Source organism: Rana temporaria, chromosome 3 (genome assembly GCF_905171775.1).
Source record: "Rana temporaria chromosome 3, aRanTem1.1, whole genome shotgun sequence".
NCBI lineage: Eukaryota > Metazoa > Chordata > Amphibia > Anura > Ranidae > Rana > Rana temporaria.
The window spans coordinates 405,715,340-405,739,108 of record NC_053491.1 but is presented as its reverse complement, the minus strand read 5'-3'; the positions used below and the strand labels follow the sequence as shown (position 1 = coordinate 405,739,108).

The 23,769-nt window shown below is 45.0% G+C and overlaps 1 protein-coding gene across 1 annotated transcript in view; it reads right to left on the bottom strand.

Annotated features, from left to right (window-relative positions):
* KCNIP3 (potassium voltage-gated channel interacting protein 3) overlaps positions 1-23,769 on the bottom strand; it is a 193,042-nt gene that overhangs the window by 138,172 nt on the left and 31,101 nt on the right. The window contains exon 2 of the mRNA XM_040345923.1: positions 9,966-10,134. Within this exon, the coding sequence (XP_040201857.1) occupies positions 9,966-10,134 (169 nt within the window). The remainder of the gene's footprint in view (positions 1-9,965; positions 10,135-23,769) is intronic.

Below are 23,769 nucleotides of genomic sequence, written 5' to 3'. Positions count from 1 at the left end.
CAGAGATCTGAACAGTTTGCTGAAAATTTTGCTAATCTATTGGGAACCAGGTATCAGCGGGAAAGCACTTTATATGATGTTTCCATTGCCGATACATTTATAGATGAAGAGCTAGTATTAGACCAAATGCTTGCCCAGGTTTCGTTATTAATTTTACATTCCAGGTCTAATTCCCATTTAGCAATATACGAAGGTATTATGGTATTTGTTTTAGTGATCAATTAGGAATAAATTATTGAAATACGACCTTTGGGATGTGGATCTTTGAGACATATCCTTTCAAATTGGGTAACATCCCTTTTTTTTATGTATCAACAAGCATTATAGGGTTGGTTTTCTAAAGCCAAATAGTCTCTGTGTAAGAGAAGTTGCTGCAGAGCTCAGCAAATGAGCAGAAGCTCTACTGACTTCCTTCATCCAATCACATGCAAGCAAAAATGCTGTTTTTTTTTATTTGCCTTGCATGTGATTGGGTATTCTTCCAAATAGAAGTTTTACCTTATTCACCAAGCTCAGAAGCAAATGAATTGCAGAGTGCACACTAGGGATGGGCCCACTGTTCAAGTTGAACGCAAGTTAGACTCAAACATTGGGTGTTCGTGTGTTCGCTGAACACACAAACAAATAGGGCGGCAGGAAGTTCACCCACTGCCGAGCACCCTATAATGCACTGCACTCTCGCAGTGCATTGCTTTCTGATGATTGACCAAAGCATGCACCTGACCTGTATGCTTTGGCCAATCACATCACAATATACTTTGAGAGCCATGATTGGCCAAAGGCAATCAAGTCCATGCCCCACACTATATATCTCCGCCTCTCTTCTTGAATCCTCTGGAAGGAAAAGGGAGGTGATAGTGAAGTAATGCTGTCTGTGAATCCCCACCCTACTCTGAGCCTTTCCCAGCCCACACAGATCAAAACAAACAGGTCTAGCTTCCAGCTAGGCCTGCTTAAATATAGCTGCACTCACCAAAAAAATCTCACCTCTAGCACCTTCCTAAGTAGAGGGTACTACATATATTAAAGCTTACATTTACTTACAGTGAATATCTCCTAAACTTGCACTGTTTAGGAGCTATTCACAAAGGATGCCATCACTGGCACATGTGCTCCCTGAGGAGATGGCATACCATGCTGTACCTTCAGAGCTCCGTGTCAGACCCAAGGGCTCCCTTGCACATGTGTGGGAGTGACGTCACTGCGGCCATTCATGCAGCCGGAGCCCGCAAACCTGGAAAGAAGACTGGGTGAAGAAGGCAGTGCCGGGGATCTGTGACAGCCCTGCACAGGAGGGATCCGCTTTACAGGTAAGTCTGTCATAATATGTTAGTATGTGGTGCATAATAGTACATTATGACTTAAACCTGCATGGGTTTTTATTTTAGTGGCGGCTTCCTACCCCTTTAAGGGTGGTATTGTCCCCTCAATTACTTTGTTTTAACAGGAGTTGCTCCAGAACTGAAAATGATGTTGAGATCAAATGGTTGCAGCAGGCTGGCATAGGATATACTACCAGCGGCGGCTGGTGCTCATTTTTTTTTGGGGGGGCGCAAACAAACGAACAAAACCCCCATCAATTGCAGCCTCACTGTGCCCATCAAACGCAGCCACTGTGCCCATCAATTGTCGCCACTGTGCCATCAAACGCAACCACTGTGCCCATCAATTGTCGCCACTGTGCCATCAATTGTCGCCACTGTGCCGTCAATTGTCGCCACTGTGCCATGCCATCAATTGTCGCCACTGTGCCATCAATTGTCGCCACTGTGCCATCAAACGCAACCACTGTGCCCATCAATTGTCGCCACTGTGCCATCAATTGTCGCCACTGTGCCGTCAATTGTCGCCACTGTGCCATGCCATCAATTGTCGCCACGGTGCCATCAATTGTCGCCACTGTGCCATGCCATCAATTGTCACCACTGTGCCATGCCATCAATTGTCACCACTGTGCCATGCCATAAATTTTCGCAACTGTGCTATCAATTGTCGCCACTGTGCCCATCAATTGTCGCCACTGTACGATGCCATCAGACCGGTTACCAGACACGGTGAACCTGATTGGCTGAGACGCGTCTCAGTGTTAACCAGGGAACGCACACCCTGTGCGTCCCCTGGTTAACTATTTTAAAGCTGACTAGAGCCCACAGGCTGTAATTGGGAAGCCTATCAGAGCCACTGGCTCTGCTAGACACTTCCAAAACCAACCAACTGCTGTTATTCAGATGGCCGGCGCTCACCAGGGGGCCGGCCATCTGAATAGTGGGTGGCAGCGGCGCTGGCGACAATACATAGATTCATGCAATGCGTGAATCTATGTATTGTTGACGTGAGTGAAGGTGCAGGAGAGAGAGGGGGCGGCGCTCCTGCGCCCACTATGGATGCATCATGGGTTGGAGCCTTTTTACAGGTTCAGACATGCAGCAGAGGCCTTTTAATTTGAATCCTTTTGCATGGGCCTAGCTGTTATGAGCATGAATATCACATAAACAATACTCTCATTTTATAAATATGCTTACTACTTTTGTAGATTTTCAGTGATATGTTTTGTGTCCATTATAGATGCAGGCAGAGATTATTATACTTGTTTTTAGGTGGGAAAATGGCTCACCAAACCCCAATAATAAAAGTAGGAATGTTATAAATGTTTGCTTTTGGGTTTAATACTTCTTTAAAGTATCAGACACAGGCAGAGTCACTTAGCATACAGTAGATTTTATTTCCTAGAGACCTTTGCTTTCACACTATGCTAAAATCTTAACAGACTTTTTGCTTTAGGCAGAGCCTTGAACTAACCAACACATCCCATGGCGCCACCTGCTGCCAATTAAGAAGTATAACATCACACTGAAAGGGCTCTATTTGAAGGTTCTTATAGCCAGATTCAGAGAGGTTTACGCCGGCGTATCAGTAGATACGTCGTCGTAACTCTGAATCTGCGCCGTCGTACATTTAAGTGTATTCTCAAATTGACATACACTTAAATGTAGCTAAGATACGACTGCCTGCACCGTCGTATCTTAGCTGTCTAGTTCCGCCGGCCGCTAGGGGCGTGAACGCTGATTTACGCCTAGAATGCGTAAATCAGCGAGATACGCCTATTCACGAACGTACGCTTGCCCGTCGCAGTAAAGATAAGCCGTTTACGTAAGGCGTTTTCAGGCGTAAAGTTAGTCCACCAAAAAGCTGGCCTAGCCAATGTTAAGTATGGACGTTGTTCCCGCGTCGAATTTTGAAAATTTTACGTAGTTTGCGTAAGTCGTCCGTAATTGGGGCTGAACGTAATTTACGTTCACGTCGAAACCAATAAGTCCTTGCGGCGTACTTTGGAGCAATGCACACTGGGATATGTCCATGGACGGCGCATGCGCTGTTCGTTAAAAACGTCAATTACGTTGGGTCACGATCCATTAACATAAAACACGCCCCCCTGTTCCTCATTTGAATTAGGCGCGCTTAGGCCGGCACATTTACGCTACGCCGCCGTAACTTAGGAGGCAAGTGCTTTGTGAATACAGCACTTGCCTCTCTGACTTACAGCGGCGATACACTACGCCGCCTCAAAGTTAAGCCAGTCTTTCTGAATCTGGCTATATGACTTTTTGCTTTAGGCAGAGCCTTGAACTAACCAACACATCCCATGGCGCCACCTGCTGCCAATTAAGGCTAGGTTCACACCACGATTTTACCATCCGATAAACGGACCGTTAAATCGGATGGAATCGTATGTGACAAAATCGTATGTAATCGTATGTCAAAATTTTCACAAAAAAATCGGATCCTGATTTTAAATAATGTCTGGGAAAAAGAAGATTTTATGGATATTCAGGGGAACCCCGCCGTCAATTAAAAAAAAAAATGACGTGCGGTTCCCGGTAATATCCATAACCAGACCCTTCAGGTCTGGTATGGATATTCAGGGGAACCCCGCCGTCAATTTAAAACAAAAATGACGTGCGGTTCCCCCTAAATATCCATAACCAGACCCATTATCCGAGCACGTTGACCTGGCCGGCCGCAGAAAAGAGGGGGGGACAGAGTGCGGCCCCCCCCCCTCTCCTGAACCGCACCAGGCCACATGCCCTCAACATTGGGAGGGTGCTTTGGGGTGCCCCCCAAAGCACCTTGTCCCCATGTTGATGGGGACAAGGGTGTCATCCCCACAACCCTTGCCCGGTGGTTGTCACCGGGCAAGGGTGTCACTGGCGAAGGGTGTCACTGGCGAAGCCCATAGTCTTCCCTCTTCTTGGGCTTCCACAGTGATGTAGCAAAGGGTACGTCAGAGGGGGCGGGGTCACGTGACAGGTGGCCCTGCCTCCTCTATATAAGTAATGTCACACAGCCCCAGCGCGTCATTCCGCTGGGCTGTGTCCGGCGATGAGGAGGTCGGGGATGCTGCGCTCCGGATGGATCTTCTCAGCGCTGGATCGGAGAACATAGGGCCGTCGCTGGATCTTCTCATCGCGGGAGATCAGCCCTCGCAGGATCAGGACAACGCTGGAAGCCGGGAACGAGTGTTTTTTTTTTTTTGTTTTTTTAATAAAGGACTTTATTCAATGGTGTCAGTGTGTTTTTTTTTACAATACTTTTCACTTCCTTCGTGAAATGGTAGAGGTACAGTGTACCCCATTACCATTTCACACAGGGGGGGGGTCAGGATCTGGGGGTCCCCTTTGTTAAAGGGGTCTTCCAGATTCTGATAAACCTCCCGCCCGCATACCCCCACAACCACCGGGCAAGGGTTGTGGGGATGAGACCCTTGTCCCCATCAACATGGGGACAAGGTGCTTTGGGGGGCACCCCAAAGCACCCTCCCAATGTTGAGGGCATGTGGCCTGGTGCGGTTCAGGAGAGGGGGGGGCCGCACTCTGTCCCCCCCTCTTTTCTGCGGCCTGCCAGGTCAAGGTGCTCGGATAAGGGGTCTGGTTATGGATATTTAGGGGGAACCGCACGTCATTTTTGTTTTAAATTGACGGCGGGGTTCCCCTGAATATCCATACCAGACCTGAAGGGTCTGGTTATGGATATTACCGGGAACCGCACGTCATTTTTTTTTTAAATTGACGGCGGGGTTCCCCTGAATATCCATACCAGACCTAAAGGGTCTGGTTATTGAATTTGCGGGGACCTCCATAAAAAATCGGGTACGATTTATCGCACAGTCATCCGATTTAGTACGATTTAGATTGACCACAATATAAAAAAAAAACGGACACGATTGTAATACGATTTCAAATCAGGACCAAAAATCGTGGGCAGACACGTTTTTTGATACGATTTTAAATCGTATCAAATCGTATGCGGATCAAATCGGATGCACTTGGGGACCTAAATTAATGAATGGCAGTGAATGGATCCGTTTTGCCATACAGATTTGGACGATTTAAAAGCAAAAATCGTGAGTAAAAAAAGGATGACAAAATCGTGGTGTGAATGCACCCTAAGAAGTATAACATCACACTGAAAGGGCTCTATTTGAAGGTTCTTAGACTGGGTTTTATTATATAAGGTAGTAACATTTTCAGACCTGTTTCTTTTAAATCTTCTAAAACTAGTAATACATATTAAAGGAAACTTGCACTGGGAAAATATATAGGCTTCCATTGCTGAACTTTAATTTGAAAATAGTAGTTGCTAGGCTGTTATACCAATTCACTGAGCAGAACAGGTTGTAGTTTAAGGCTGCATTTCCACTATTGTGACCCCAAAGTCGCATGATTTAGAGTGCGACTTTGGTGCAACTTTAAATGCAACTTTGATCCAACTTTACACTCTCTGGATCAAAGTTGCATCAAATGTCGCATCAAAGTAGTGCAGGAACCTTTTCAATGTTATTGATTTTCAGTCGCATAGATGGGAACAAGTGCCATTGAAATAAATGGGTTGCGAATTGTCATGCGACTTTATGTGTCCAAAGTCGAATGACAAGTCGCAGTAGTGGAAACAGACCCCAAAAGATCTGACATTGCTCTGACTTCACAAGCTGCACTCTTAGTTATTGATTTAATGATATGTATATGGTTTCACTTCCTCCCTCTTTAACCCAATTGTGCATTAATAAAGTGTGTTTAGCATTTAGAAGTAGAAATCGTGTTACAAACCTGATTGTGTTATGTTTTTGTGTTACTATTTTTGAGTAGAGCAGGGGTCTTCAAACTTTCTAAACTAAGGGGCCAGTTTACTTTCCCTTAGGCTTTGGGGGTGGCACACTGTGACTGGTTGGCGTAAAGATTACCCCAGCATCTGAGGGAGTAGAAAATGCCCCAGATTTGGTGGTCAGTGGGAGTAAAAGAAATACATAGCACCCAAAGTCCTGCGGGAACGCGTGGGAACGGAGTTCCTGCACTTTTTTCACAGCAGGAACTCAGTTCCCTTTGCAGGACTAGAGCAACCGAGCCGTCCGAGCCAATCCTTCACTAAGCGGCGATGCCCAGCTCGAGTCACCGTCAAGGGTAGGCGAACCTTAGTAATCCTTTATGTTACTGGCTGCTTCCTGTATATGGAATCATCGGGTAGTGTGTGGGTATTCCGTCACTTCCTCGATGCCGCAATGTCTCCTGGGAGCTTTTGTCATTGTTCCCAGGAGACATTGCTTCTTTCTAAATCCTGCGATAACTCGCGGCAGACCTCCGCAATGTCTCCTGAGAACAATGACAAAAGCTCCCAGGAGACATTGCGGCATCGAGGAAGTGACGGAATATACCCGAATATACAACCCGATGAATCCATATACAGGAAGCAGCCAGTAACATAAAGGATTACTAAGGTACAGTGGATCGGAAAAAAAAACAAAAAACATGCGGTTTAGTAATTATGCATATGAGCGTATCATTTTTTATTTATTTTTGGTGGGGGAGTGGGTCTTGGGTGGGAGTTCCAACACTTTTTTCCCTAGGACTTGACCCCTGATAACACCCATAAAAAATAGTGTCCCATCATTGGTATCAGTGGAAGTAATAGGACTCCATTATTGGTGTCAGTGGGAAGAATAGTGCTCAATTGGGAGTGTTAGCGGGAAGAATTTTGCCCTATCATTCATGTAAATGGGAGGAATAATATAATAATTGTGTCAACAGAGAATGCCTTATTGTTGGTGTGAGTGGGAGGAAAAGTGCCCCAAGGGTCAAATAAAACCAAGAAAGAGCCATAGTTTGGAGACCACTGGAGTAGACCCTGACTGACATTTGTGCATCAGAGCCTAAGGCCCCGTACACACGACTGAACATGTCCGCTGAAACTGGTCCGCGTAATCGCTGCGGCGACGGCGCGGCCACGTCACCGCGTATCTTGTCCGCGCGGATTTCTGTTTGATGGTGTGTACAATCATCAGACAGAAATCCGGCAGCGGACTGTCCGATGAAAACGGTCCGGCTAGGACCGTTTTCATCGGACAGTCCGTCCGTGTGTACGAGGCCTAAGAGACATTTAGCTCCATTTTATTTGACACTATATCCCAAACATATTTTTATTTTTAATGTAATCGACTATAAAAACCCAAGATGAGGAGTAGATGGTAGAAATGACATTTGTTTTATCAGCTCTAATATGCATAGCTAACCAATACTAGAATAAATGACAGGTTTAAGGGACAAATACTGAACAGCTGATAAATAGTTTTTTTGGTTTCAAGAGACATTGATGTTATTGAGATGAGCCTTAGAATAATCATGTCACCAAAGCGCCACCTTGTGGCTACTGTAGGGTCCTACCGTTATTTTGAGCTCTATAAGAATGTATGCACATCCTGATTTACACTTTGGGGCGATATAACACGGTTCAACACAGTTGCCCATCTAAAGGCCCATTGGGTCCTCTTTTGCAGAGGCTGGCCAGTGCTTGCTCAAAGCTTGTATTTATTTTTATGATAAAGACAAAGAATAATGCACATTATTAGTACATCTCAGCTTGCACATAAAATAGATGATAATAGCACATGATGTGTTGTTATTACAGCTTGTTGTCTTGTAGACATAAATGAACACTGTGCATATATACAGCATCCCTCACACTAAGCAGTGGATCCATTCATTCCCCTTGCGTAGGTCCCTATATATTTGTTTTAACTTGTCAAATATGTAGAAACACCCACAAATACTTAATGTTTTCATAAGAAAAATGCATATGATATATTTCAATAAGTACAGTGGGGAAAATTATTATTGATCCCCTGCAGATTTTGTAAGGTTGTCCACTTACAAAGAAATAAAGGGTCTATAATTTGGTGTATTTTAAATGATATGCCTCGTACACACGTCCGGTGGTTTTCCCGACGGGAAAACTGTCATGTTTTCTTTTGGTCAGGAAAACCGGCCGTGGGTATGCTCCCTAGCAGTTTTCCCGACAAAAAAACTGCAGGAAAAAAAATTAGAACATGTTTTCGAGTATGACAATGACCCAAAACATACCACCAAAACAACAAAGGAGTGGCTCAAGAAGAAGCACATTCAGGTCATGGAGTGGCCTAGTCAGTCTCCAGACCTTAATCCTATAGAACAATTATGGAGGGAGCTGAAACTTTGAGTTGCCAGGGGACAGCCAAGAAACCTTAGGGCAGGGGTGCCCAACCTTTTGAAGAGCGAGGGCCCCATTAAGCGACTTGGTAACTGGGAGCAGAGCGGTGGATGGCATGTCCGTGTCCACTCTGCATACGCATTGTGGACACAGACACAGCCCATTCTACATTTTCTTTTTTTTTAGCAGATCGGATTGGAGTCGGTTTACATCTGCCACTACTTAGAGGTGAATGGAGGGTCGGACTGACCATGGGAAAGGGGCCCATGGCTGCTTTCACACTGATGCACTGAAATTAACCCGCACTGCAGGTGTACATTTGGCTTTCCTGCACTTTGCAATAGACTTCTATTATATTCTGCAAGTTTGGTGCACTTTCAGAAAGCTCACCAAACTCGCAGGTAATAACAGAAGTCTATGGCTCAGTGCAGGTAACCCGCAGGAGCGCTTCTCTGCACCTGCGGATCAGTTTGAAAGCAGCCCAGTAACCACTGCGGAAAAGATATGCCCATATATACATACACTGTGACTTTAGTAATAAACTGACCTTTAATAACAATATTCTAATCTATTCCATCCCAGAGCAGGGGGTCGCGGGCCACATCAGAGGGCTCCACGGGCCACATGTGGCCCCCGGGCCACTGGTTGAACACCCCTGCCTTTAGGGATTTAGAGAAGATCTGCAAAGAAGAGTGGGCCAAAATCCCTCCTGAGATGTGAGCAAACCTGGTCACCAACTACAAGAAACGTCTTACCTCTGTGATTGCCAACAAGGGTTTCTCCACCAAGTACTAAGTCATGTTTTGCTTGGGGATCAAATACTTATTTTACTCACTGAACTGCAGCTGAATTCATAACACATGCTGCACTGGTGACACAAGCTGCTTTGGGGACACAGGCTGCATTGGGGACACAGGCTGCATTGGCGGGCACAGGCTGAATTGGTGACACAGGCTGCATCGGCAGACGCAGGCTGCATCGGCGGACACAGGCTGAATTGGTGACACAGGCTGCATCGGTGGACGCAGGCTGCATTGACGGACACAGGCTGCATTGGTGGACACGGGCAGGCTACATTGTTGGACACAGATAAAGTTGTTGTTAATATTCATTTTTATAACTTAATTATGCATAAAACATTTAAGTGTAATTTCATGAGATAATTTATGAGGGCATATTTAGGGGTGGAATTAGGAGCAGGGCAGGGTAGGTAGACAACTGGTGGCGAGTAACCCTTGAGGCCTGGCTAGTAGCTCAGGACTTGAAATTTTGAGCCCTGGTATATTCTATATATTCAACATGTGCAAGTGAATCATGAAAATTCGATTTGACAATGAGTGCTTGAACATAGGAAAAGCTAACTGGCTACATTTGTAAAAGTCAGAAATTCAACAGAAGGTGTCTGTTACATTATATTACAATAGAATAATGTTACAATACATGTTTATTACCTGGACCTTGTGATGATGTACTGGAAAGTATCCACTTAACCAGGCAGCACTTCATCAGAGTTCTGCGGGTCAAGCGAGGCCTCTGCCACTTCACGCCATCCTTCTTCTCAGGGGAAGTTTGCCCAGGGTCTCCAAGCAAGCTGCCATCGGTCTCCTTAATGTCATCTTGCTGTACAGAGAAATAAAGATACAGCATGTTAGCTGGGATTGCAAGTGGTATTATATCATTTATATTTATACATCTGTCATGTTGTAGGCCTCATTCACAAAAGGCGTACAATACTATCTACCTGTGCAGGGCCATATTTACCCACATGGGGGTGCACCGGTGTGCTTCGCTGTGTAGGAAGTCCCAATCATTCTCTCCTGCCTCCATGTCGCTAAACAAACCTATTACACCACTCTCATCAAAGCCCTTTCTTACGGTTAATTCCCTACTTCACCCCCCTCTGCCTCCACCTACTAATGTACTTAACCCCTTTGTGCCTTAGCCTTTTTCTGATACTTGATGCTTACAAGTTAAAATCAGTATTTTTGCTCGAAAATTACTAAGAACCCCCGAACATTATATATATTATATATATATATATTAGCAGAGACCCTAGAGAATAAAATGGCAATTGTTGCAATCTTTTATGTCACACCGTATTTGCGCAAATGCATTTTTTTTTTTGGATGAAATACACTTTCATGAATAAAAAAAAACAGTTCAGTTACCCCAATTTTTTTTTGTATAAACATGAACGATGATGTTAAGCCAAGTAAATAGATACCTAACATGTCATGCTTTAACCACTTCAGCCCCGGAAGGATTTATCTACTTAATGACCAGGCCATTTTTTGTGATACATCACTGCATTGCTTTAACTGACAATTGTGAGGTCGTGTGATGTTGTACCTTTACAAAATGTGGGCCAGATTCACAGAAGAGATACGATGGAGTATCTCAGATACACCATCGTATCTCGGATTTTTTCTGGTCCTATCTATGCACCTGATTCATAGAATCAGATACGCATAGATAGGGCTGAGATCCGACAGTGTCACACTGTGTTACACTGTCGGATCTTTTTTTTGATTTAAAAATGGCGCCGGGGGCGTTCCCGCTGATTTACACTGAATAATATGTAAATCAGCGAGATACGCGAAATTCACGAACGTACGCGGACCCGACGCTGTGTTCTTACGTCGTTTCCGTAGCGGTTTTCCGTCGTATACTTACCCTTTCTAAAAGCAGGGGTAAGTATTGTTAAGTATGGCCGTCGTTCCCGCGTCGAATTTGAAATTTCCTACGTCGTTTGCGTACGCCGATTCACGAACACGCGCGTCGCAAGTCCCGCTCACGTCGCAACCACTGACGTCCTATTGACGTCAGTGGGAGCAATGCACGCCGGGAAATTCCCCGGACGACGCATGCGTATTTAAATCGGCGCGGGAGCGCGCCTGATTTAAATATGACACTCCCCTAGCCGCGGAATTTGAATTCCGCTGGGGGAGTTAGGATCCGCCGTCGCAAGTTTGGAGGTAAGTGTGTTGTGAATAACCCACTTGCCTCTCAAACTTGCGGGAGCGGATCTTAAATCAGGTAGATCGAGCGGATCTAAAGATCCGCTGATCTACGTGAATCTGGCCCTGTATGTCCTTTTTTCCCCACAAATAGAGCTTTCTTTTGGTGGTCTTTGATCTCCTCTGCGGTTTTTATTTTAAGCGCTATAAACAAAAAAAGACCAACAATTAAAAAAAAAAAAAAAATATATATATATATATATATACATATATATATATATATATATATATATATATATATATATATTTTTTTTTTTTTAATTGTTGGTCTTTTTTTGTTTATAGCGCTAAAAATAAAAAGTGCAGAGGAGATCAAATACCACCAAAAGAAAGCTCTCTATATATATATTAAATAGACCAACAAAAAAAGTTTTTTCACCAATGGGAAAAAAAACTGATGAGGCCCACACACGATCGGTTCGTCTGATGAAAACGGTTTGTTTTCATTAGACGGAGGATGCCCAAAATCTGACTTGTATCTTACTGCAGACTTCTGGGAAAATCAGTGAGACAATCACACAAGCAGGAAATTACATTTTTGGGGGGCATTCGGTACATCATCTGTGTACAGAACACCTCCATATTGCATTGCATTGTGTACAGAGAATTACAGCACTGTAGAGTAAAAAGGAAAGGTAATTTTTAATAACATTTAATTACAATATGACTTGTGTAGCAATTAGACATGGGCCAAACACCCCCCCCCCCCATCCACCGTTTGGTTCGCAGCAGAACACCCAAACGTGAAAAGTTCTAACCTGAATGGTGAACCCCATTCCGAACAGGAAAGATTAAAAGTGCCCACTTTCATGGATATTCCGGCCCAGCCCCAACACTTCCTGCTCCACGTCCCCCCCATTCCCCTGTCACGGTATAAACGTAGTGCTCTCCCCCACCTCCTCAATGCGGCAAAACGACTTATCCCGATTCATTGGAAAAGCTCACACATTCCCAGTGAGCAAGACTGGTTGGGGAAGGTGAGGGAGATCATGGAAGCGGAGGGTTGGCTAGCCACCTGCAGGGATACCCGCGAAAAATTCGAGGCCACCTGGGCAGAGTGGAAGGCCCACGTACATGACACAACTTTGCTCTCCTCCAGTTTGGATGAGGCGCTACTGGTGTTGGCTGACCCCTCCTTTGGGGAACTTGTCCGGGCGCATCGTCAGTCGGCCTTCTGAGGCCCCAGGATGATGGGGGTCCTTTAAGTCGGCGAGTATGGTGAGTGCTGGTCTTTCTATCCTCCCATCTATCTTCTCTCAATTCTCTCTGTCCCTCCTCCTGACCTCCGCTCTGTTCCTCTATTCCTTGCTCCTCTTCCCCCTCCCAAATGTTTAATGCATAGATATTTGTTTAATATTGGGACCATCGATGCAACCCCCAACCTGTTTGTCTAGTCCCATTATCTCAGGTCTGTTACAATTAGCATGTTGCAAAGGGAGCCACCTTGCTGTCTGCCGGGGAGCGGAGACACGGGGACACATCCCCTCCCCCGTTATTTAGGAGGGGACCCGCCCATGAGGATCGAATGTCCCGGGCGGGCGGTGTGTCCGCCTGTCCCTGCTTTATGGCGGGCCACTTCTCCCGGTTTAATGTTTGCCTGAGCTCGGACCAGAGGCACTTTCCCTTAGAGTCCCTTCTCTCCCCCTTCCCTTCTCCCTCCCTTTGGCCCACTATCCCTTATCCCTCCCTTTCCTCACTGTCACCCCCTACTCTGGTTATTGTTATTATTTTGTATTGGCTTTCTGTCTGACTGACTGCCGCATTGTACAACTGTCAATACCTTTTTTTGAAAAACGAAAATAAATATTTTACAAAAAAATGTGCCCACTTTGAAGGCTTATATGCAAGTATTTGGGGGACATATATCAATGTACAGTGTGAGAGGAGAGGGGAGGGAGCGGATGTCAGCGGCAGTGCTGTGGGCTGGATCTGTGACAAATGCAGTCACAGATCCACCCATCCATCCCTCCCTGCATGCTCAGCCATCCCTGCCCAATACTCTGGGCATATTGTGCGCATACTGTAGTGCTGTAGGCTGGATCTGTGACTATTGCAGTCACAGATCCAGCCATCCCTGCAATACCCTGTGCAATACTCTGCAATACCCCCTGCGCAGTACTCTGCAATACCCCCTGCGCAGTACTCTGCAATACCCCCTGCGCAACACTCTGCAATACCCCTGCGCAATACTCTGCAATACCCATACTCTGCAATATCCCCAGCGCAATACTCTGCAATACCCCCTGCGTAGTACTCTGCAATACCCCCCTGCACAATACCCTGCAATACCCCCCTGCACAATACCCTGCAATACCCCCGCACAATACTCTGCAATACCCCCTGCGCAATACTCTGCAATAACCCCTGTGCAATCATCTGCAATACCCCCCTGCACAATACTCTGCAATACTCCCCTGCACAATACTCTGCAATACCCCCTGCGCAGTACTCTGCAATACCCCTGCACAATACTCTGCAATACCCCTGCACAATACTCTGCAATACCCCTGAACAATTTTCAGATATTGGCACCATAGCCTGTGGACGCTATAACTTTCACAAAGACCAAATAATATCCACCAATCTGTACTTGTTTTTACCAAAGCAATATGTAGCAGTATAAATTTTGGCCAAAATTTATGAGGAAAAATTACAAATTTGCTAAATTTTGTAATAGAAACAAAGAAAAATTCATTTTTTTACAGAATTTTCATTCTTTTTTCTTTTATAGCGCAAAAAATAAAAAACCCAACGGTGATTACATACCACCAAAAGAAAGCTCCATTTGTGGGAAAAAAAGGACACAAATTTAATTTGGGTACAATGTTTAATGAGTAATTGTCATTCAAAATGTGAGAGCACCGAAAGCTAAAAATTGGTCTGGTTATTAACCACTTCTCGACCGACGCATGTATATGTACGTCCACAGAATGGCACCTACAGGCAAATGGGCATACAGGTACGTCCTTGCCTTTCCGCGGGTCCGGGGTCCGATCGGGACCCCCCCCCCCCGCTACATGCGGCGGTCGGATTCCCACGGGGAGCGATCCGGGACGATGGCACGGCTATTCGTTTATAGCCGCTCCGTCGCGATCGCTCCCCGGAGCTGAAGAACGGGGAGAGCTGTATGTAAACACGGCTTCCCCGTGCTTCACTGTGGCGGCTGCATCGATCGAGTCATCCCTTTTATAGGGAGACTCGATCAATGACGTCAGTCCTACAGCCACACCCCCCTACAGTTGTAAACACACACTAGGTAAACACTAACTCCTACAGCGCCCCCTGTGGTTAACTCCCAAACTACAACTGTCATTTTCACAATAAACAATGCAATTTAACCACTTACCCCCCGGACCATATTGCTGCCCAAAGACCAAAAAAAGAGTACTTTTTGCGATTCGGGACTGCGTCGCTTTAACAGACAATTGCGCGGTCGTGCGACGTGGCTCCCAAATAAAATTGGCGTCCTTTTTTTCCCACAAATAGAGCTTTCTTTTGGTGGTATTTGATCACCTCTGCGTTTTTTATTTTTTGCGCTATAAACAAAAATAGAACGACAATTTTGAAAAAAAATGAATATTTTTTACTTTTTGCTGTAATAAATATCCCCCAAAAATATATAAAAAAACGTTTTTTTTCCTCAGTTTAGGACGTATTCTTCTACATATTTTTCGTAAAAAAAAAATCGCAATAAGCGTTTATTGATTGGTTTGCGCAAAAGTTATAGCGTTTACAAAATAGGGGGTATTTTTATGGCATTTTTATTAATATTTTTTTTTACTAGTAATGGCGGCGATCAGCGATTTTTTTTCGGTATTGCGACATTATGGCGGACACTTCGGACATTTTTGACACATTTTTGGGACCATTGGCATTTTTATAGCGATCAGTGCTATAAAAATGCATTGGATTACTATAAAAATGCCACTGGCAGGAAAGGGGTTAACACTAGGGGGTGGGGAAGGGGTTAAGTATGCCTGGGTGTGTTCTTACTGTGGGGGGGGGGGGGGGGGTGGCCTCACTAGGGGAAACACTGATCCTCGGTTCATACATTGTATGAACCGAAGATCAGCATTTCCCCTGCTGACAGGAACGAGAGCTGTGTGTTTACACACACAGCTCCCGTTCCCCCCTAGTGGCGGCTAATAGACAGGACGTCATATTACGTGCTCTCGCCTAGGAGAGCCACCTTGTGGACGTATTTCGGCGGTGCGCGGTCGGCAAGTGGTTAAATGCATTTTTTGCTGTGAAAATGACAATGGTCCCAAAAATGTGTCAAAATTGTCCGAAGTGTCCGCCATAATGTCGCAGTCACGAAAAAAATCACTGATCGCCGCCATTAGTAGTAAAAAAAAAATGGCGCAAACCAATCGATAAACGCTTATTGCGATTTTTTTTACCAAAAATAGGTAGAAGAATACATATCGCCCTAAACTGAGGAAATTTTTTTTTATATATGTTTTTGGGGGATATTTATTATAGCAAAAAGTTAAAAATATTGATTTTTTTTCAAAATTGTCGCTCTATTTTTGTTTATAGTGCAAAAAATAAAAACTGCAGAGGTGATAAAATATCACCAAAAGAAAGCTCTATTTGTGGGGAAAAAAAGACGCCAATTTTGTTTTGGAGCCACGTCGCACTACCGCGCAATTGTCTGTTAAAGCGACGCAGTGCCGAATCGCAAAACCTGGCCTGGGCATTTAGCTTCCTTAAAGGTCCGGGGCTTAAGTGGTTAAGGGGGTTTAAGTGCCCAGTGGTCAAGTGGTTAACAACCAGCTTATACTGCACCCTGATTGAGCAAAGCTTTGCCCAATCAAGGTACAAAATGCACTGTGCAGTGCATTGCAGGGCATTCGGCGGGGTGTGCACCCGCCAAACACCCTGCAAATTCGGGTGTTGGACGAATGGGCTGAGCAGTTCACCCAACACTAGTATTAATTGTATATGTTATATAATTTTTTTATTTACTATTACTTGGAGTTACGTTTTAAATGCTGAGTGTTATTTTTTACAGGAACACAGAGAAACATATTATAGCGGAAGGGCAGGAGAGGAGGATTAAGCTCTCCTGAAAAGATTGACTGTCATCAGAGTGTGTTTAAACAATAGGATTGTTTTACATGACGGGTCGAATTTATAACACATGACAATTATCATAGATTGTTCTGAGGAATTTTTAAATACCTGTATAAAAAACCCAGAGGGCAATCTAGGCAAGCGGTTTGGATAAAAACAAAATGTAATATTAGATGCAAGGGAGAAAACGGCAGAATGAAATGATAACAAGAGGAAGAATCCTTCTTGCAGTTTGCTCAGTGAGGTGTAAAAGTTCATGTCTGCATAGGAAAACCAGGCCAGGCTCCTCCCTGCTGTCACTGCTCATTACCTTTCCACTAGTCATGTAGAGAGAAACAGCATTTATAAGGAACAAGCCTTTTATCCCTTGAGAAGAAAGAGTTAATTTTTCATCAGGCTCATAGTATGAATATTTCAGGTAGTTAAGCCTAAGACATGTTTGTCTCGGTCCCACGAGTATGTCTGCATGCAAAGGGTAAGTAAGGGCTAATTTCAAAGACTGTTCTCAATGTGCTCTATAGATGAAGTCAGGAGTCATCTTACTTAAAGGGGCTTTCCATTATAGAAGAAGCCTGTAACTATGCTTTGGACACCACTGTGTAGTAGATTTGAGTTAGACATGTGCACACTAAAATATTTTGTTTCTTAATTTCGTTTTCGTCCAAAAAAAAAATTTTTTTAGTTACTCCCGAAATTCGTTTTTATTTATTTTGTTTTTCGTAAAAAAAATGCATTCGTCCGAAAATCCAAATTAAGGTTGAATCTGTCATTGAAGGCTTATGGTGTTTGTCGAATGTTCTAAGAAAAAAAAAAAAAAAAGAAAGATTCGACAGAATCTTTAAAAAAAAAAAAAAAAATTCTTCATGTCTCTCTATGTCGAATCTTCATGTCTCTCTATGTCGAATCTTCATGTCTCTCTATGTCGAATCTTCATGTCTCTTTATGTCGAATCGTTATGTCTCTCTATGTCGAATCTTCCTGTCTCTCTATGTCGAATCTTCCTGTCTCTCTATGTCGAATCTTCATGTCTCACTATGTCGAATCTTCATGTCTCTCTATGTCGAATCTTCATGTCTCTCTATGTCGAATCTTCATGTCTCTCTATGTCGAATCTTCATGCCTCTCTATGTCGAATCTTCATGTCTCTCTATGTCCAATCTTTTCTCTCCATGTCCAATCTTTTCTCTTTATGTAGAATAATATTGGACTAATAGAGTTAAGGTTAGGCACATTCGACCGCAACGAAAACGAAAATAAAGCATTTGTTTATGTTGGATCTTTCGGTTTTCGTTTTCTGTGCTTTTGTTATCGTTTGTTAAACCGATAACGAAAATACCTGAAATTCAGGTGAAAATGCATGCGGACGAAAACGAATGCACATGTCTAGTTCCGATTGCTAAGAAATACCCCTGTTCAAAACCAGGAGATATATTTTGATGTACAGGGGATCTTGAGGATGCAACGGGTCTGTTTAGTAATAATGACACATTGAGTACATTTATTTTTTTGAGCTGTGAGACCCTCCAAGGGAGCCGTGCTACCCAAACCGCGGTCTTGAGTTTGGTTGGGCTTTTCAGTATGCATCTTGCCTTCAGGATGCATTGGGGCAGAATTGTCTTGTTCTCCAGTCATGTGTATCCTGAAGTAAGGGCCAGTTCACAGCAGAACGCGGTGCAGGGAGGTGTTAGGGAGATTAGTACCCCTGATCTAATCGGGGAGAATAATTGGTCTATAGATATAAAGATTTTATGTAGGCTATGAATGATGCAAACAAAATCTACCCTAAGGGCTCCTTGAAGAGGAAGGAGAAGAGTTAGGATATGGATGTATTCTTTCCGAATGGGAGTAGTCCTTGCAGGGGGGACCATATATTGCTAATCTTAATGGTTGTTCCTTTAAGAAAACTGGTAAGATTTTCCATATGTTCTATATCATTAACTCAACGACACCATTGCCATATAGTAGGAGGCGAAGAGGATTTCCAAAGAGCTGGAATGCAGGAACGGGCCTCATTACCAAATGAATAATGATCATATTTTGTGTGTTTAAAGAGGAGTGTCATTATTAGGGATGAGCTTCGTATTCGAGTCGAACTCACATTAGTCGAATTACGAATGTTTTGGGCCGTTCACGCCAAATTCGAGTGGCGTTTCACGGCCCATAATTCACTGCGGCATCGCAGTGCATTCCTGGCTGATGATTGGCCAAGCATGTACTATGACCCGCATGCTTGGCCAATCACAGCTTTCAAAAAACGGAGAGCCATAATTGGCCAAAGCCAGGGTGGCTTTGGCCAATTATGGCTCAGGGGGCTTAGTACACGCCAAACACTATAAAAGGCCGCCTGCAGGTCGGCCTTGTGTAGTGTGTTGCGGTGGTTAAGAGAGAGAAGACAGAGAGAGAGAGAGAGAGATAGAGAGTGTCATTTTTAGTAGGTAGATAGAGCAGGCAGGCTAGTCAGTTAAAGTTACAGTGTGTAGAGGATATATATGCATCCCAGGTGTTGTGTATATATATCTATACACTGTATAGTTTAGCTAGATCCGCTCTTCCTAATTTACTGACAGGCAGGCAGGTGATTTTGCTAGCTGCAGTATTCTCACGTGGTGTACTGCCTGTGTCCTCTGCAGTGTGCACGTAAAGCTACATGGTGTGTACTGCCTGTGTCCTCTGCAGTGTGCACCTAAAGCTACGTGGTGTGTGTACTGTCCGTGTCCTCTGCACATTGTGCACCTAATGTAAAGCTGGTGTTTCTCATATTTATTCCTAGAGTCAGGGATCTGCTCATATTAATACTACAGGCAGAGGATATTGCTGCAAGTACTTTCACATGGTGTACTGTCTGTGTCCTCTGCAGTGTGCACCTAAAGCTACGTGGTGTGTGTACTGTCTGTGCTATTTTTCTCAATGATTTTCATCCATATTGCAGGGACCAGACATTACATTAAAGCCGCAAGCAGTTTTAAATAACTTTTTTCTTATAGTAATCTCATTTTGTGCAGGGACAGTTCTAAACATGTGCCACTTTACAGGCATACTATATACAGGGCTCAAAATTTCAAGTCCTGAGCTACTAGCCAGGCCTCAAGAGCCACCAGTTGCCCCACCTAATTCATACACTGCCCTGCGCCTAATTGCACCCGTAAACACGCCCTCGTAGATTATCTCATGGAATGACAATGTTTTATGCAAATTAAATATTACCAACAACAACTTTAACAAAATGGGACAGGGCACTGGGGTCAGACCAGAGGGACAGGGCACTGGAACTGGGTCTCTTCCCCATTCTCTTGCTGTCTCCTCTGCAACTCCCATCCATCCTCTCTCTCTCTCCCATTCATCTCATCATCAGGAGCCTGTGTGTGCGGCTCCACGCTTGCATGTCCCCACTTCCCCCTTTTATTCAGGCTGGCAGAGAGGAGAGGAGCTGCAGCACAGCGGGAGGAAGTACAATCCAGCGCTGAGATCCACACAACTGCACAGCCATTGACACCATAGCACAGCGCACACTGACAGCGCACAGCACACATTGAGACCAGTCTGTTCACAGTGCTCAGGCTAAACTGTTGGACACTTACCGTATTTATCGGCGTATACCGCGCACTATTTTGCCATGAAAATCAGGACAAAATCGTGGGTGCGCGATATACGCCGATACCCGCTTTCCTGCCACGAGTTTGAATACTGCGCCGTCATATACCGAGCGCAGTACACTCGTGAATCTTCGGGCAGTCTCGGCACCTCTCGCACTGACGTCCTGTACGTACAGGACGTCAGCGCGACAGTTGCCGAGCCTGCCCGAAGATTCACGAGCGTACTGCGCTCGGTATATGCCGGCGCAGTATTCAAACTCGTGGCGGGAAGGACGCAAGGACGCCGCGAGGACGCCGGGCCCCCGCCAAAGAGGACGCCGGACCCGCCAAAGAGGACACCGGACCCGCCGAAGAGGACACCGGACCCGCCGAAGAGGACACCGGACCCGCCGCAGAAGGACACCGGACCCGCCGCAGAAGGACGCCGGACCCGCCGAAGAGGACACCCGAAGCCGCAGAAGAACGCCGGACCCGACGAGACCGCCGCGCAAGACACCAAAACTGAAAGTACAAAAAAACAAAAAAATATTTTTTCCACAGGATTGGGGGCCACTTTAGGGGTGTGCGGTATACGCGGGAGCGCGTTATACCGCAATAAATACGGTACATAGAGCACAAGGAGAAGAAAACTGCACAAACTAGAAGGCTGCCGCTCTCATGTCAGGGCAACTTTCAGTGAGCGCTGCACAGAGTGGTAATTTTTGCAATCCTCCACCTCACTCATTACTTTCTGCTCTCCAGCTACATTGGTCGGGGGAGGGGGGGCAGGCTCAGAGAGGTCATACTGTTGGGTCCCATGGCTTAATGAGAATTGTAAGTAGAGCACCTGTGTACTGCTCTGCCTGTGCGCGGCTCACCAGACTACTTTTCCCGAGCATGCACCTTTCCTCTTCGGCCGCCAATCTCATCGGGACTCTAAGTGTAGGCACAGATTGGAGGGAGATTGGTCATGCAGCCCTGTCATCACTCGCCAGCAGCTTAAATCCACTCGCCAAATGCTAGTAGGCGAGTGGAAATTTTGAGGGCTGCTATAGACACCCAGCAGGTACGATAAAGGAATTTTTTTTTTTTCACTTTAAGCATCATTAAAATCACTGCTCCAGAAAAAACAACAGTTTTTAAAACTTTTTTTTTCCATTGATACATGTTCCCTGGGGCTAGACCCGGGTTCTCAAAGACGTTTTACAAAATTTTAACTTGCATATTAGGCTTTAAAATTAGCACTTTTGAATTCAAATGTTCGAGTCCCATAGACGTCAATGGGGTTCTAAATGTTTGCGTGAATGGACGGTCCGTTTGAAGGTTCTGGTGCGAACCGAATGGTGCTTACCGAATGGGGGGGGGGGGGGGGGTTCGGGTCATCCCTAGTCATTATGGTGTAGAAGGAAGAAACTTGGGTCTTTAGGACTGGATGATCTGTGAACTTTTAGGTGATAGTGTGTACCTGGGTCAAAAAATTGTAAAGTTAGGGACAAGTTGTGATGTGCTGCAGGCAGGGGCGGACTGACCATTGAGTCACTCGGGCACTGTCCGAGGGCCCCATGCCACTAGGGGGCCCCATCCGGGTTGCCAGGCTCAGTAAAACCAGGGACAGTATGTAAAAATCTGTGTTTTTTTTAGATCTGTCCCTGATATGTCCGAAAATGACATGCTTTTAATGTGAATATCACAAGATTTTAGCTGCCCGCCTCTGCACTACCTCCTGGCGTGGTGGCCATTTGTAAGCCAGAGGGGCCCCATACTCTTCTATTGCCCGGGGGCCCCATGAGTTGTCAGTCCGCCCCTGGCTGCAGGTGTCAATATAATGGCACCCCAAATGCAGGTCACAAATAGAGGGGAAGTCTTCCAAAAGTGATACATGTTGCTGTGACAACTGCCAGAGGATTACCCTTACTTTGCAGAGATTTTCTTTCACTTCCTGTTATGTCTACAAGACAGGACAGCACATGAAGGGACATATCTGCTCTAGGGTACAAAACGTAACCTCCCCTACTGTCAGGAACCATAAAGCAGACAGAGACCGATAGTGCAGTGAAAAAAAATCACACCTTTAATGAAAGGCAAAAATAACACAGTTCAGGAACGTAGTAAAAATTCAGAAGCCAGGGTTTGGATGCCAGAGCGGGTAATCAGACAAGGCGGGGTCAGGTCAGGCTGGAGATACAAGAGAGGCTGACCTCGTCATTTCAGTCTCCTCTCAGGTACGTGACACATTCCATGTGTCTGCATTACCCAATGACAACAAAAAAAAGTGCACTTCTTTTACAGCCCATACTGTAAAGCAGGGGTGCCCAACCAGTGGCCCGGGGGCCACATGTGGCCCGCGGAGCCCTCTGTTGTGGTCCACGACCTCCTGCTCTGGGATGGAATAAAATACATAGAATACTGTTTGTGACAAACCCTCATCCTCTAACAGGACTATGGCCGCCGTCAATGCTATTAAAGGTAAGTTTATTACTAAAATCACAGGGCCAGATCCACAGTGAGAGTACGCCGGCGTATCTACTAATACACCGGCGTACTTTCAAATTTCCTGCGTCGTATCTTTAGTTTGAATCCTCAAACCAAGATACGACGGCATCTGGGTTTGATCCGACAGGCGTACGGCTTCGTACGCCTTAGGATCGTAGATGCAATACTTCGACGTCCGCTGGGTGGTGTTTGCGTCGTTTTCCTCGTCGGGTATGCAAATTAGCTTTTTCTGGCGATCCACGAACGTACGCGCGGCCGTCGCATTCTCTTATGTCGTCTCTAGTCGGCTTTTTCCGGCGTATAGTTAAAGCTGGTATTTTGCCGCGTATAGTTAGACTTGCCATGTTAAGTATGGCCGTCGTTCCCGTCGTTTTTTAATTTAAATGAAACCCGCCCCCTAATCGCCGTTTTGAATTCCGCCGCCATAGATACACTACGCCGCCGTAACTTACGGCGCAAATTCTTTTGAGGATTCAAAGCAGCCAAAAGTAAGTTACACACATACGCTGCGCCGATCTACTTCTATGTGGATCTGGCCCACAGTGTATATATGGGCATATCTGTGGTGGTTACTGGGCTACTTTCAAACTGGTCCACAGGTGCAGAGAAGTGCACCTGTGGGTTACCTGCAATGAGCTATAGACTTCTATTACCTGCGAGTTTGGTGTGCTGAGATTAGAGTATGCTCTATAGAGCCACGTGGGCTGCCATCCACCCGCTTCGCTCAATGTGGCCCACGACCGGTTACCAAGTCGCTTAAGTGGCCCTTGCTCTTCAAAAGGTTGGGCACCCCTGATGTAAAGAGTATGAACATGAAATGAAATATGATTTCAAATTTAAGTGTAAAACTGCATAGACAAGTCTCTATCTGACAATATGTGCTTATTGTCCGTACTGTACTGCCATATCTCTAACTCTTGTTGTTCCCTATAAATAATAGAACCATTTTTTTTTTTAGCTCTTATGCAGCTGCTTGAACTATTTGTAGAAAACGATGATTAAAACAGACAATCTAGTTTTCTCCTCCAGCAAGTCAAATTAAATGGAAAATCAATCTAAGAAGAACATTCTAACATTCTTGGTAAAGAAAGTTTTGA